The sequence below is a fragment of the Chaetodon trifascialis genome, chromosome 18 (genome assembly GCF_039877785.1).
Source record: "Chaetodon trifascialis isolate fChaTrf1 chromosome 18, fChaTrf1.hap1, whole genome shotgun sequence".
Taxonomy (NCBI): domain Eukaryota; kingdom Metazoa; phylum Chordata; class Actinopteri; order Chaetodontiformes; family Chaetodontidae; genus Chaetodon; species Chaetodon trifascialis.
Genome location: NC_092073.1, coordinates 2,387,039 through 2,401,718, shown reverse-complemented (window position 1 = coordinate 2,401,718; position 14,680 = coordinate 2,387,039). Strand labels below are relative to the sequence as shown.

Sequence of the window (14,680 nt, the reverse complement as noted above, 5' to 3'; positions counted from 1 at the left end):
CAGTATATATTCACAGCATGTAGCCTCTCTGTACTCTCCCTGGCTATTGTCTTTGGCTTTTGCTTCCCAAGTTTGGACTTTGTTGAACCAAGATCAGGGTATACAACTTAATATTTGCTCACACTAAGTTTAAGCTTGAGAAACCACAACCATTTGTGCCATACTGACACAACATCCCAATGATGTGTTGACTCTTCATATATGTTAGTATATATACACACATATATCATTAGATTATTTATTCAAGTCTCAAGGACATATGATGGTGTGTTTAGTCCCAATCTCCCGTGTGAATATGTATCAGGGTTGCTGTTGTTATTTTAGCCTGTGATTGATTGTCCCAAAGTCCTGAGGGTCATGCTGCGCCCACTGCCTTCAGATGACTGAGCTTTTTCCCTCTTCAATCTTTCTTTATAGATTCCTCTGCCTTCCTGCTTCTCTTTCTCCCACAGTCCATTATTGCAGACTTTGTGTCTTGCTGAGTCCTTCCTCATGTTGTTGATGATGATAATGTGAACCTTGTGCTCTCTGTTTAAACAGCACTGCGGGAAGTTGCTGTCCTTTCTCTGTCGAGGGTCAGGTGCATCTTAACCTTCAGTGATCAAGCCGTCCTACTTTGATTTACTGTCTTGCATTATAATACTGAGCACCAACACAGCCATGCTACATTCCTTGCAGTCCATGTGCCATTCCTAAAGCCTGGATCAATCATCCATCTGACATATGATACAGACATGCTACTTCTCTTTCCGTCTCTTTCCCTGTCAAGGCCAATATACGCAAACCCATATTGAGTGTTATAATGAACTGCAGTAATTCACTGTTGGCAGGCCCAGACACTGTTTGAAAGTTGAACTTCCACCCAGTATGTAGTTGACCCTTTGTATACTTCAAGTTACAGTTACATAGATTTGTGAGACTGTATATAGTCAAATACTGTGTCATTGTATGAAAATGGAAGGGAGTCACATTGACTTTTTGAAAATACTATAATAAAAAACCTTTCCTTGATAGAACAATTGAACCCTTGAAGGATACTCTATTCTAATTTTTTAACCTATTTAAACCTACTTATCCTATTAACAAGTACTGTGTGTCTGTGTGTATCACCTGTGTCATAGAGGTTCTTTGTTGCCCAAAAACTATTAAAACACATCAGTGAGCCACACTGTTGCTCTGGGTGACATGTGCACTGTACACTGTAGTTTATTTTGGCTCAGTCCTACATACACCATTCTGTTACCCCAGAAATTCACTGCCAAATACACCAAATGTGTATTAAACCACTTCTGGATATAGTCCCGAAAACTATATTAATATAATCAGACTGTGGTGATTACACAGGTTTCACATTCCTCAAAATAATGCTTGAATTGCATTATTATTTGATTTATGCAATGTGTATGCAACATACACCCTGATTTTCACTTGTCCGCTCTGCTCCTTCAAAATAAGAGACCTCTGCATGCCTTATAGTAACAGATCAAATTAAGAGTTTCTGCTTACAATCCAGCGTAACAATATCACAATGCTACTCAAAGTATCCTTGCGTTATGTGAAAAGCACTTCAAATTATTATTATCAACAACGAATAAGTGACAATAATTTCTAATTTTTGTTAATGTAACAAAACATGTTACTACACTGTTGCTATGGCAGGGTTTTGCAGTGACAAAAAGTGTAGAATTTGAAAGCAAACTTTAGGTGACCCCTCGACCTCCATTATAGTTATGCTTACCGGTCAAAAAAAAAAAAAAAAAGAAAGACTGGTCGTTAGTCAAGTTTCCATGTTTGGCCTGATGATGTTTAATGTCATCAACAACATCTGACATCTCTTTTAGCCACTTGTCAGAAACTGTCTTTCTGAAGGCTCGTAAAAGGTTCAGAATTCAAGAGCAGAGTATTTATTCACATAAATCCCTTCAGCCTGTGACCTTTTTTCAGGCATCTAATGAAAAACCTATTCAAAAAGCCCATCGACATTGAGACGAAGGAATCACAGTGCTTATTTATGGGTTTGCAGTGCTCTATTTGACAGTGTTTGGGTTTTGTCTTCCTCCTGTAGTTCATTCACTGCCATGTGCTTTGTCTGTCCTGTAGGCCATCATGGAGGAGGCTGACCTGCTGAAGGAGAGGCTCCAGGCAATCACGGTAAGGATCGGGGGGTTTAATCTGTTTTAATCTGTATGTTTTAATCAGTCCACATCACTCATTTGCAAGTAAATTTGGTTTACAGACCTTCCACCTTACTCTCATTTCCTTAAACCAACAGAGGAATTTGTTTCCTCATGGAGGTGGAAAGATTATAATCAGCAGCCACATGATCAGATGTCCCATTTGGATTGTATGTATGTTTCTGGCAATATAACCGACTGCATCAGTGCTGTGGGTCTGAAGAAGATGCCGTGATGCAGTCCTGAAACAGGAGTCATTTCCAAGCAGAGTCTGAAAATAAAAGGTGTAGGTGTGTAGTTGCAGGATGACTGAGCTATAGAGGAAAACCTTCAGAGTTCTGGCAATAGATGTGCAGGTCAGTTCCCCTGTCAAAGTAGAGGGAGGCTGTACAGTTCTTACATGTCATAGAAAGAAGTTAACAAAATTCAAAAAGCATTTACACAAACCGGTGGTCATGTTCACTCGATTCACTTGATTTTGCTGTGTCACCCAACAGCACCCTCTTATCAACTGTGAGTTTCGAAGCTGAACACAAGAGAGAATTTTGGGCTCATAGGGCATTATTGTGCATTATAATAAACACACCTTCAAACTCAAACAACCATTGCTCCATCCATCAAATTTATGTTCCACTGTCAAATTTTAAATCCCATACACAATTTCAATTCCAGAGGAGATCTCTAAGATTCCATAGACAAATATTTAAATTAATATTTTAGGTTTTAGATATGTGTGTGTGATCTGTGTATCAGATGATCCACAGAACATATATCGATTATTTTTATTTGGTGAAATGGTGGCCCCAAAACAGTCTTGTGATGGAGTATTTAAGGGTTTAAGCATTAGTGATGGGAATTCCCGCTCTTTTAAGAGAGTCTTGTAATTGTAATTTCAATCCTTTATGCTTCATCTCCTTGAGATACCCGACTTTCCTTTCCTTTTGTGCTTTAAATTATGATATCTAGACCTCTTAACACCAACATACAAAATCCTGGGGGATGCCTCTGGTGCAAGTGACCCCCTAGGGAGACGGCTCCGATACCTCCAGCAGAGCCAAAAAATGTGTATTCACACTTTTGGGTAGGGGAGGTGCTCCTAAGGTATAAATGTTTGGCTCTCCCCATGCTCAGGGTCTTTCTTCATTCTACCGCTCAGGTGATGATTGACCTTTTCTTTGCAAGGAAAATAAAAACCTTGTCGGCCAGCAGAAGTCTCTATTTCATCCTTCACCAGCAGCAATTTCCACAACAGTCTGTAACCCCTGCTCCTCCCCCTCCTGCTCAGTGCATACACACTGAAGCCACCACACATCATGTGGTTGACCAATCACGTGTGGCTTGAACGGAAAAAAAAGTCCAGAAAAAAAACAAAACAAACCCCAAAGCAGCTCCCACTCCGGCTCCCAGGCAAGAACCAGCTCCGATCGTTCACTGGCTCTAACAGCCATTTCTTTCGCGACCAACACATCACTATTAAGCATCTTTGTTGCTTTCATTAAGTGGTGGAACCAATACATACAGAATATGCAATATATGATGAAGACGCTTCATGAAGTCTTTTTCAAAAAACAGGTGTTAGACAAACAATACTCTTCCTTTTAATCAGGGCTTGTGCAGTATTTATTTATGTATTTGGGTCAAAGATGAGTAAGGATTTAAAAAATGAAAAAAAAAAATCAAATTGACTGAAAATGTCCATTAATTTACTTTCTATCTTTATTAGAGTGTTCTGTATACCATGCAACAACAGGTATTTGTTGTAAGAATGCAATAAACATTTTTCAGTGAATCATGTGATTTCTCCCATGAAAAATGTCCTTCCTGGGTAACGTAAATGATTTGAAAATAAATTAAAATCATTGTATGGTGGCACGGTGGGGCAAGAAGGTAGTGCGCGTGCCTCACAGCAAGAAGGTCGCCGGTTCGATCCCCGGGCGGGGCCCTTCTGTGTGAAGTTTGCATGTTCTTCCCGTGCATGCGTGGGTTCTCTCTGGGCACTCCGGCTTCCTCCCACAGACCAAAAACATGCTCATTAGGTTGATTGGTGACTCTAAATTGCCCCTAGGTGTGAGTGTGAATGGTTGTCTGTCTTTGCATGTTGCCCTGCAATCGGCTGGCGACCGGTTCAGGGTGTACCCGGTCTCTCGCCCGCTGAAGCTGGGATAGGCTCCAGCACCCCCGCAACCCCGAAAGGGATAAGCGGCATAGAAAATGGATGGATGGTCTATCATTGTTGGCATTTAAAAGTTTATAGATAACAACAGTTAGAGCCTAACAAATAATTACTGCTCAGAAAACAACATTTTCATCAGAATTTATGTAATGCATTTGGACATTTTTAGTGAAATTGCTTCATTCGTTCCTGTTTGTCACACTATAGTTAATGCCAAAAAGAGAAAAATGATAGAAAATGTCTTTTTTTTTTTTTACATTATAAGTAAAAGGGTTGTTATTGTATCCTCAACTCAAAAAACATGATACTGTAATATAATATGAAATTTGGGTTGAATTATTTGACTGTCACTGTGACCCAGAATGACATGGTGTTAGCCAGGAATGACCACTGCAAGATTTCAGTGTAATCAAGTATTTCATGAAAGGCTGTTTAAGGAACAAAATTTTTATCAAACTTATTGCAAAGAAACTGACAACTTTTTTAAGATTTGAAGAGTTGATTTATTTTTAAAATTCTTTAATCTTTTCATCTTTTTCATGCAACAGTGTAACTTTTAGTAGCTTGAAACAAAACAAATGACATAATGGTTTGATCAATTATCTTGATGCCAAATGCTCCAGAAAAAATATATCCTAGCATAAGCTATAATATTGCTTAACTTACATATCTAAGCCTTTTGCAAACAAGTGTAAACCTATTTTTTTTTAATCCTTTTTAACTGATCTGCATAATCACTTTATTACTAAATCACAATACCTTGCTCTCTTTTTCTCGAGATACTCAGCCCTAGCTTGTGGGTCAGCATTTTTCCTGGCCCTGAAAAGTCTTTGCCTTTCTTTATTAGACAGCGGCATCTGCAAGAACAAAACTGACCCTTAAACATCAAAAGCTATACTCATTTTTGGGCAATAACTTCACAATATCTATGATCATGTCCTGTGTGCTATCATTGAAAAAGATAAAAAATACCACAAAAACTCAAAAATACACAATACTGCTTCTTTTATTCAATTAATCAATTGCTGTTAATAATAATAATAATAAAAGTATAACAATACAACATCAAATCAATGCCTAAAAAGCTACAGATACTGATACAAATCTGAATTGATTAACATGTCCATTCTGGATAACAGAGGACATGTCCTGGGTAACGGAATATCTTTGTTATCCAGGGAGGACATATCGGCACTAACTGGGTCTACTGTGTAAAATATTAGCTTAATCTTCAACACATCAATGTCATATTTCACATGAAATAGGTCATTTTAAAATGTAAAAAAAATTACAAATGTTTTTTAAGCGTTATCCAGAAAGACACACGGTGGTACATCATCAACATTTTAAGAAAGACTTACTGATGTTGTGATATCTTGGGGGTCCTTCAGAATCTGTTGGCTGATGCAACACCCTGTCACATTTTTTATATATTTTTAACATTACAAACATGCCTCGGACACCAGAATTGATATGCCACGTCTTTGACCCATTTACTGTATTGTATTTATATGTTTAACGATACCAAGCCCTGTCTATATATATCTGTCAACTTAGCCAACATTCTCACACCCAAACCGACCCTTGATCAAGACCCATTGGTGTCACTTTAGTGTTATATTTCAGTATGCAGGGCTCCATAGTCAAATTAGCAATGATAAATATGGAATGACGGATATGTATAGGATATATGGAATGTTAGCAATATCTAGTTAGACTTCCCAAAAAAAAAAAGTTTTCTGAGAACAAGTGGTGAAACACTTGCACTTTGTTAGGTTTAGGCAGCAAAACTGCTTGGCTAATTTTTTATAAACATCATGGTTTGGCTTAAAATAAGCACAGTAGTTATGTTTGATATGTTCATTAAGTTGTCTCAGTTATGTTTCTTCACTTACAGCAGGAAATCAACCTTCACTGTTGGTGTCACACTGGACACAAACCCTGTCTTGTGGGAGCTGGATGAAAGTCCTGGTCTAACCCTAACCTTAACTCATCCAACCACCCCAACCTGCTCCATCGGTGGACTTTTCTCACATCATGTGACACGTTGGGAGTGAGAATGGGCTGTCTACAGAAGCCTATTGGACAGCCATTCACATGAGATGATTTGTCGTGGCCAACAAATTACCAGTGTCATGGTCGATCGTGAATGACATGTAGTGGGGCATGCCAAACGACCTGTTGTGGACACCCAATGACACCCTGACGAAAAGATTTGCATGTCAGAATATTTTTTGCCTTGACATGTCTAGTGTGGCATCTCCCACGACATGTTCCTGAGCATTTACCAATCTACATTTACATTACATTTACATTTCAGGTAACCATGACGAAGAGGAGGAGGGATGCTGAGGTTGTTGCTGTCAGGTGGGACAACAAAAGAGAGGAAAAGTTTGTTAAACTGTGGCAATAGTGCAATTACAATTAGTCATTTGGAAGACGCTTTTATCCAAAACGACGTACATATGAGGTCACACACCGATGGCACAGCATCGGGGGCAGTTTTGGGGTTCAGTGTCTTGTCCAAGGATACTTTGGTGTGTGGACTGCCAAGTCCAGGGATCGAACTACTGATCTCCTGATCAGTGGACAACCGCTCTACCTCCAGAGCTAAAGCCACCCCAACAGTACCCTGCCTATTTGACATTTCCTCAAAGGAGTGACCTTGTCAAAAAAGACAAATGTTGATGAGAAATAGTGGAAGCAGAGTAGCTGGCTATGCTGTCATAGCATTGTCCCAAGTCCTAACTGCAGGAATATGTTTATCATTACTGATTCCAGATCTGACTTAGTAGTCTGTTTAATGCAGCCAATGCAGCCAAGCCTGCTCATTGCAGAATAAATAACTAAGGAAATGGAACTATATGTGAAACTCATTGTAGCTGTCTTTTTTATCTGGATGCTACCCAGTAGATGTATAAATAATGACCGAATAGGCTGAAGTTTACTCCACCTCTTGCATTTGCTTTTAATGTTATAGCACATCCACAGCTGTTTTCTCTTTCTTTTCTTTTTTTTTTTTTGCGGTACAGAAGACCGCCAGCATCACACACAACATTTGTGTCAGTTTGACTGACAGTTGCGTCACCCACCTCTCTTGATCAATCGGGGTCATACGTGTAGTCTTGCCAGTCACCTGACCAAGACACAGCAGGAGTTTCTGGCAGTGTGATTGTTAAACTTAAAAAAAAAAAAAAAAAAAAATCATCATCATTACATTGATTCAAATAGACATCAACTGCCATACAACACCAAGAAACACAGCTTTAGGACTGCAATACGTATTAGCTTTTTTCCCTAATTCTCCCACAAAATGAATTATAATATCTCTCTTGTATCTACAAACATGATTATGTCTTGTTTTGCACATCAGTTTGCCTTGAATGAGCAACCAAACAAGAATCCAGTGAGGGCTAGTCTGTTAATTGGCTAGTCAGCTAAACATCATAAAAGCTCACCTACAAATGTCATTATCAGTTGTTTTGTTTCCCACAATATTTTTATTTAAATTTTCAGCACTGTCAAATACAGGCTTTTACATTAATATCTTATACAAGACAACTTCTAATTGCTGCAGTGATAGAATAAAAAGAAAGAGTAAGTAAAAACTAAGTAAAGCATAAATACACCAAAAATGCTTCTTTTTAAACAATGGAGACATTAATTACCATGGGTACACAGTATAAAAATTGACAGGAAAAAAAAAAATAAATAAAAATCCAGAACTTCAAAAACTGCATGGTCCACAATACTTGATCATCAATGTTTAGCCTTAAAGTTATTTTTTTCTTATCAAAGACTTGATGACATCTGTCTTATCCACTGAGTAGTGCTTGATCTGCGACTTTTCCACAGCAGTGCGATACATTGTTTAGCATTAAGCAAGCTCAGGTCTATAAGTGCTGGCTAATTTTTAGTGTAATTATGTTTTCCATGATATAAATCTGGCTTTCTGGCTTTAGTTCCATTAAGATTGGTTCTGAAATAATCTTGGTTACAACTCTTACCTCTTCACATATCAGTCACTTTTAATGATGAATGGAATTGTCCTTATTTTATATCACCACTACTATCAGAATGTTGTCTGCTCTTGTAAGATACAGTTAGCACTGTAAGTTTTTTTTATATTGTCCCTCCAGCCTGTGCCAGCTCACCTGGAAATCAAGGATTGGAAGAATATTTTTGATCCTTTCTCAAAAGAACTTTTTATACAACAGAATGTTAATAATACATTAGAAAATAAAGTTCTTCCCATGAGAAAAAACTGACTGGTATATTGGGTGGGAGGATTACCAAAGCATTGAAAAGAGTTTCATGGCCCCTGAAAACACCTGAATCTGCCTATGCTGCCTAGATATTTAATGCAGAACATCATCATTTTAATTCCTGTCACCCTCCCAGAAACCAAATGATTAATGCCTTATGTAGATATTTCACACACCTATGAAACCCCACCCATATAAGAACTAAAGCTGGAAAACAAAACATGATGACTAACAAGGGTCATTTGATTGGTAAGCCCACAATTATCATGGTGCCAGTTGTCCCTGTGAAATGGTTTTCATGGTCCAGACATTTCAGCAGTGACATCACTGAGTCAGAAGCAGACAGAGAAGGGACTATTAATACTAGCAGACGTCATCAGGGAGATCCCCTTTCAGTAAGACTTGATGCCACACTGATCCAAGGTCCTGGAGCTAATTTTAGCTCATAGAGACCCTACACAGCATGACATCCACAAACACAGGGCTATGTTTTGATGCTAGTTAAAGATTAAAGCCATTAAACTGTGTGTTTGTCTGTGATTATCCAGGCCATTAGTAAATGACTTTAAATGTCCACCTCTCAATCTAACTTTGTCTGAGATCAATTCGATTTTCTACAGCAGGGCCAGTTGTCAGGGTAGTGAACAGGTGGACACACACACACACACACACACACACACACACACACACACACACACACACACACACACACACACACACACACACACAAACAAACAACAGGTAGGTTGGGTTAGGTCATGAAGCTTGAGTTGCTCTTTAGCTTTGGCTGTTGGTGTCCAGCTGTCAGCTCAAGGTTGAAGTGTCAGCACAAGAAGACAACAGGTGGAATAGTTTCCATGCTGTAAAATGTACACATGATGCACATGTGTGTTTGATTTCCCTCCACAGGACAAAAGAAGAATCCGGGAGAACATCGCCATGAAAAGGAAACAGATCGAAGAGGAGAAATTAAAACTCCAGTACATAAAGGTATATTTTTACTGTAATATCCAGGAATGGATGTAAATGTACGACACCTGATGCGTCAAAATGTGGTTGTAACTACGTATTTCATTTAATAAAGAAACATTATAGAGTAGAAATGTGTCTCCAGCTCTCACTGAACAGACTATAAAGATTCCAGGAGGAACTCAAGGATGTCTCAAAGCTAATAACACTGCAGCAATCTCTGTTTCATTTTAGTACAAACTCAGACACAATCTATGAACAAGGCCAGAGCTTAACCTTACAAATATTAACCTGCGCCCCCCTGCAGTAGCATTGTATAACTTGTGATATTGTTCTTATTCAACCTACAGCTATTTCTCACTTACACAGTGAATGTTAGCATTGTTTTATCTACATTACTGTCAAGTAAAGCTCTTCTGGCCCACAGTTTCTATTTTTAAGTACTGCAATTCTCATTTGAACTCTAATGTTTTCATGTGAAGAAGAGAGAGGGGGCACCGGTGCTCCAAATTGACCATAGAACTGGTATGTTTAAAGCTGATTTCTTTAAAGTTGCAGTATTGTCATTATGACCACCAGGGGGCAGGAAAAGTCCAAAACAAACTGACAGAGAGGAGGTGTCGTTGCAACTCTGGTCATTTCGGACACAGTTGTTAAGGGTGCAGTACTACACCCTGAACGAGTCGCCAGTCAATTGCAGGGCAACATACAGACAACCATTCACACTCACACTCACACCTACGGACAATTTAGAGTCACCAATTAACCTAATGAGCATGTTTTTGGTCTGTGGGAGGAAGCCGGAGTGCCTGGAGAGAACCCACGCATGCACGGCAAGATCATGCAAACTTCACACAGAAAGGCCTCACCCGACCTGGGGATTGAACTGGCGACCTTCTTGCTGTGAGGCACGCGCTGTTCCCACCGTGCCGCTCCATCATATTTGTCAGAAATCAGAAAAAGCTTTATTGCCAAGTATGATTTTACACATACGAGGAATTTGCTTTGGTGAAGCTGGTGCATGGACACAGCTACTAAAAAATACAATTTAAAAGTAAAAGATATAACAATATAAATATATATACACAAGTCAGAAACACAGTCAATTTTTTCAGGTCAGTTTCACATTCAGTTTTTATGAAGTCAGAGGTTCTTCAACTTGAGAAAAACAAAATATCTGAGATGTGAATGCTTTGTCTTATACTGTGTATTATATCCATCCAGAAAATAAGACTAAGAATGGTTGACTGTTGTTGTTGATGAATGATTTATCTATTTGTTCTATCCTTTACTGCCTTAAATTAGATTCTGTTCAATTCTAGCATCTTTTAAGGAGCATATTGACTGTAAATGAAAATTGATTTTTTTTTTTTTTTTCATTGAAAAATGTTTTCAGTTTCAGTTATTCAGCCGTTAGGAGAGTCTGCGCTGATCCTCTTAGGCTGCAGTTACAACCTCTGCCCAATAGAGGGTAGAGAGGTAACCCATACAAACCTGAAAGATGATACCCAGGGCAAGAAAGTCAGCACAAGGTGCTGCCTGACAAGATTAATTGCTGTGAGCAATAGAAACGAGAGAGGAGAGGAACATTTTTATCAGCTCTATCTTCTCTCATTTGTCTTATGGTGTCTGGACATAACAAAGAGGTGTTTAGAGATATTTAACGAGTGACCTGAAACTGTAAAACTGAGGGGACAAAGATTGTAAATACCACTGAAACACATGTCTTTCTTACAAACTGACCTCATGTCCTCTTTGCAGGTACTGTAGTGTAGTGTGTAGTGTTGCATTTGTTAAGAATATGTAAATGGTAAACTTTAACATTTAACCTTAAAGTGAAAGATTTCAACTTTTATGAACTAATACAATGATCCTGTAGAGTTGAAATGAACTGTAGAGGTCTTACTATAGTCTTACACTAACAGAAGGATGTAAAACTCAGCGGGCAGCTGATGGAGAGGTGGGGAATGGTAAGATCTGGAATGATGCGGGTCCTAAGGAAACAGGGAGGCATTGAGGCTGAGGGGGAAAACAGGAAGACAGAGAATATAAAAAAAAAAAAGAATATTCAACAGAATTCAAAATATGAATAGAACTCTAAACTCTAGCAGCTGATACTGAGACTCCTGTGTTTTGGTGTGTGTGTTTGATTGACAGAAGAAAGCCCTGAGGGAGCAGTGGTTGATGGATGGTCTGAGTCAGCAGTCAGTGGAGGAACAGGAGGCCATGAAGCTTCAGGCTCAGGATGAACAGCAGCAGAGTGATCAGCTGCAGAGCAACATCTCCAGGTAATCTAACCCTGAAAGCACCCGTAAACTTCAAAAATCGGTTGCTGCATAAGAAAATATTAACAAACTTCAAATTCACTCAAGTTATATTCTTACAGTGGTGTGTAACCAATGTAGCGATCATATAGGCATTATTAGACCAGAAACAAAACAAACCAAAAGCATTAGAATGATAATAAAATAACCTTAGCTTTGATGTTTAATCAGTTACACCTCACACATGATCACATAATGAAAATTTTCACCAGTGGGGTTATGCAGGAAATGTTATGGAAGAAAAAAATCCTTTAAGTCATTATAATAATCTCCTAAAATAATGACTTTAATCTCAAAATAATGTCAGTAATGCAAAATAAAGAGGAACGTTCCCAAAATAATGACTTACTTATTTATAAATAATGACTTAGTATCTCAAAATAATAAGATAAGATAATCCTTCACACATAGTGGGGAAATTTGCAGTATTACAGCAACAGAGGGGACTATGTAATATTGAAAAGGCTGCGTTCCCATGGAAACTGCCATCATGGCATTTGTCATAAGGAAGTTGGAATTTTTTCATTTAAACTGGGTTGGAAAAAACGAGAGACACAGCAGTGATGGCACTAATCATAGGTGCACATCATTTTTTTTATTTTCTAGTTTTTGGTTTGAAAACAAAACAATAGTGACTTTACAGATGCAGCAATAATAGAAATGGGGATAAAATATACAAGTCAGGCAAAGGAAAAACAGGGTAATGTACTGAATTGGGGATGATAGATACACATAACAAAAGAAACAAAGATGAAATAATCGTCACAATAATTCTAACAATAATAAACATAACATCATTGTAAGAGAGGTTGCGATGTCCGGGTGTAGAGAATGTCTTATATTAGAGAGAGCATATGTTAGTAATGAGTTTGTGTGTGTGTTTGTATGTGCGGGTAATGTGTTTGTGTGTGTGTTTGTATGTGTATGTTTGGATGTTTGCATCAGAGGCAGAGTTGTATTTTTTAGCATCTTGTCACTTAGCCTTGAGGGTTGTAGTGTGTTGGTTATTTTCATTTTGGATTTAATTTTGGATTTAAACTGGGAGTGGAGGAGCTGGCCTCTCCCAACCCTATACTTCTGGATTAGTGTACTGAGTAGTATGAATTGTATTGGGGGGTTTTGCAGAGGTGTATAGTAACGAAGTAGATGTACTTCGTTACACTACTTAAGTATTTTTTTTTTGAGGATTTGTACTTTACTTGAGTTTTTTTTTTTAATCAAGACTTTTACTTTTACTTCGCTACATTTAAAAGTAAAAAAATATACTTTTACTTCGTTACTTTGACATTTGCCACCTCGTTACTCATTACAAATTAAAATAATCAAAGAGATATCTGGAATGCGCGGGTCCGAGAGGACGAGAAGAACCACGTACGGTACTCTCGTGAAGATTAAGGTGAAGGGCGGGATGCGCGGGGCGGCAGGGATCTGCAGCACTGTAAACATGGCAGCCGCAGAACATGTCGACAACGAGGGGGAGACAGAAGACGCTACAGCTTTGGCAGAAGACGACGGTCACCCATGGTCATACCTGGCAACAATGTTCAGCTACCTCGGGATGGGGGTAAATGCCAAAACCTACCGAATGAAGTGCATGTTGTGCCTTCCAAAGTGCCACGAGATAAAGGTGTTTAACAACTCTCCATCCAACCTAAAGAAACACATTGAGGTAAGTGAACAAGTAAGTTAATCGCTGCCAATGTCATGTCATGTGGCAGGAGGAGTATAAATATTAGTGCTGGGCCGTTACCGATGGCCGGTAACAGCGTTACTGACGGTCGTTACAGGCCCAGCACTAATAAATATGTGCTAGTGGTTTTACATAATTTTAGCCAACATTTTGGCCTTTTCGTTAGCCAACATTACGTGCTAGTAAGAAGCAAGTTGCTAACACTATGTGCTAATAACATAAGCAACTTGCCCGTAGATAATATCTTGCAGAAAACTGTTCTGCAGGAGTGTCAATAAAACAAGGTTAGCATCTTAACTTACTCAAACGAGGCAGTTTTCCTCCTGCATGATACATTTTTAATATCTGTGTGCTTCAATAGTGCTTCACTTTTTTTATGAAAAATACACAATCAAATCATACAAGATCAGTAGCTTGAAGTTAAGCATTAGGTTATTGTTTGTTGTTGTTTGTTCATATGAGCTGCAGTAAAATAGCATGCCATTCAATAAAATGGCTTTGTTTTTGTTTTTTAAATTGTATTTGCTGTACAGCAATTAGATGTCCAAGTTCAGTGTGCAGTATTATGTTTTAGCTTTAAACAATTTGGTATTTTTGAAAGATAAAATATAGTTGACAGTTGACCAACATTTTATTTTATCATGTTGGACATGCCCACAAATGGGACACCAAGGTGAAAGTGGTTAGAACAATCCAGACCTATCATTGTGGTAACTGTTGAATGATGTCTTGAGTATAATTTAAACTAATATTGTTATTTCTTTTACTTTTGTGTTTTTCATGTAGAGAGCACATCCACACCATCTAAAAAAATATGAGCAGCTGACTTCACAGAAAAGAAAGAGGGCTTCGGAAGCTGGGACCTCCACCATCAAACAGACCACCTTGCTAGATACCCGATCCATATCTCAGAGTGCAGTTGACAGGGCCATTGTTCAGTATGTTGTCAACGGGCTCCAGCCATTGTCAACTGTTGAAAATGAAGCCTTCAGAGAGCTTCTCACAGATCTCCTTCCTACTGCCAAAGTCATCACCCTGAGATCAAGGATTGAAGATTTAGCAAAGACTATGAAAAACGTGTTAAC

The 14,680-nt window shown here is 38.5% G+C and overlaps 1 protein-coding gene across 1 annotated transcript in view; it reads left to right on the top strand.

Annotated features, from left to right (window-relative positions):
• The window catches only part of palmdb (palmdelphin b), a 70,809-nt gene that overhangs the window by 8,525 nt on the left and 47,604 nt on the right, over nucleotides 1–14,680 (top strand). The window contains exons 2-4 of the mRNA XM_070986368.1: nucleotides 2,101–2,151; nucleotides 9,522–9,602; nucleotides 11,739–11,869. Of these exons, the coding sequence (XP_070842469.1) occupies nucleotides 2,107–2,151; nucleotides 9,522–9,602; nucleotides 11,739–11,869 (257 nt within the window). The 5' untranslated portion in view covers nucleotides 2,101–2,106. The remainder of the gene's footprint in view (nucleotides 1–2,100; nucleotides 2,152–9,521; nucleotides 9,603–11,738; nucleotides 11,870–14,680) is intronic.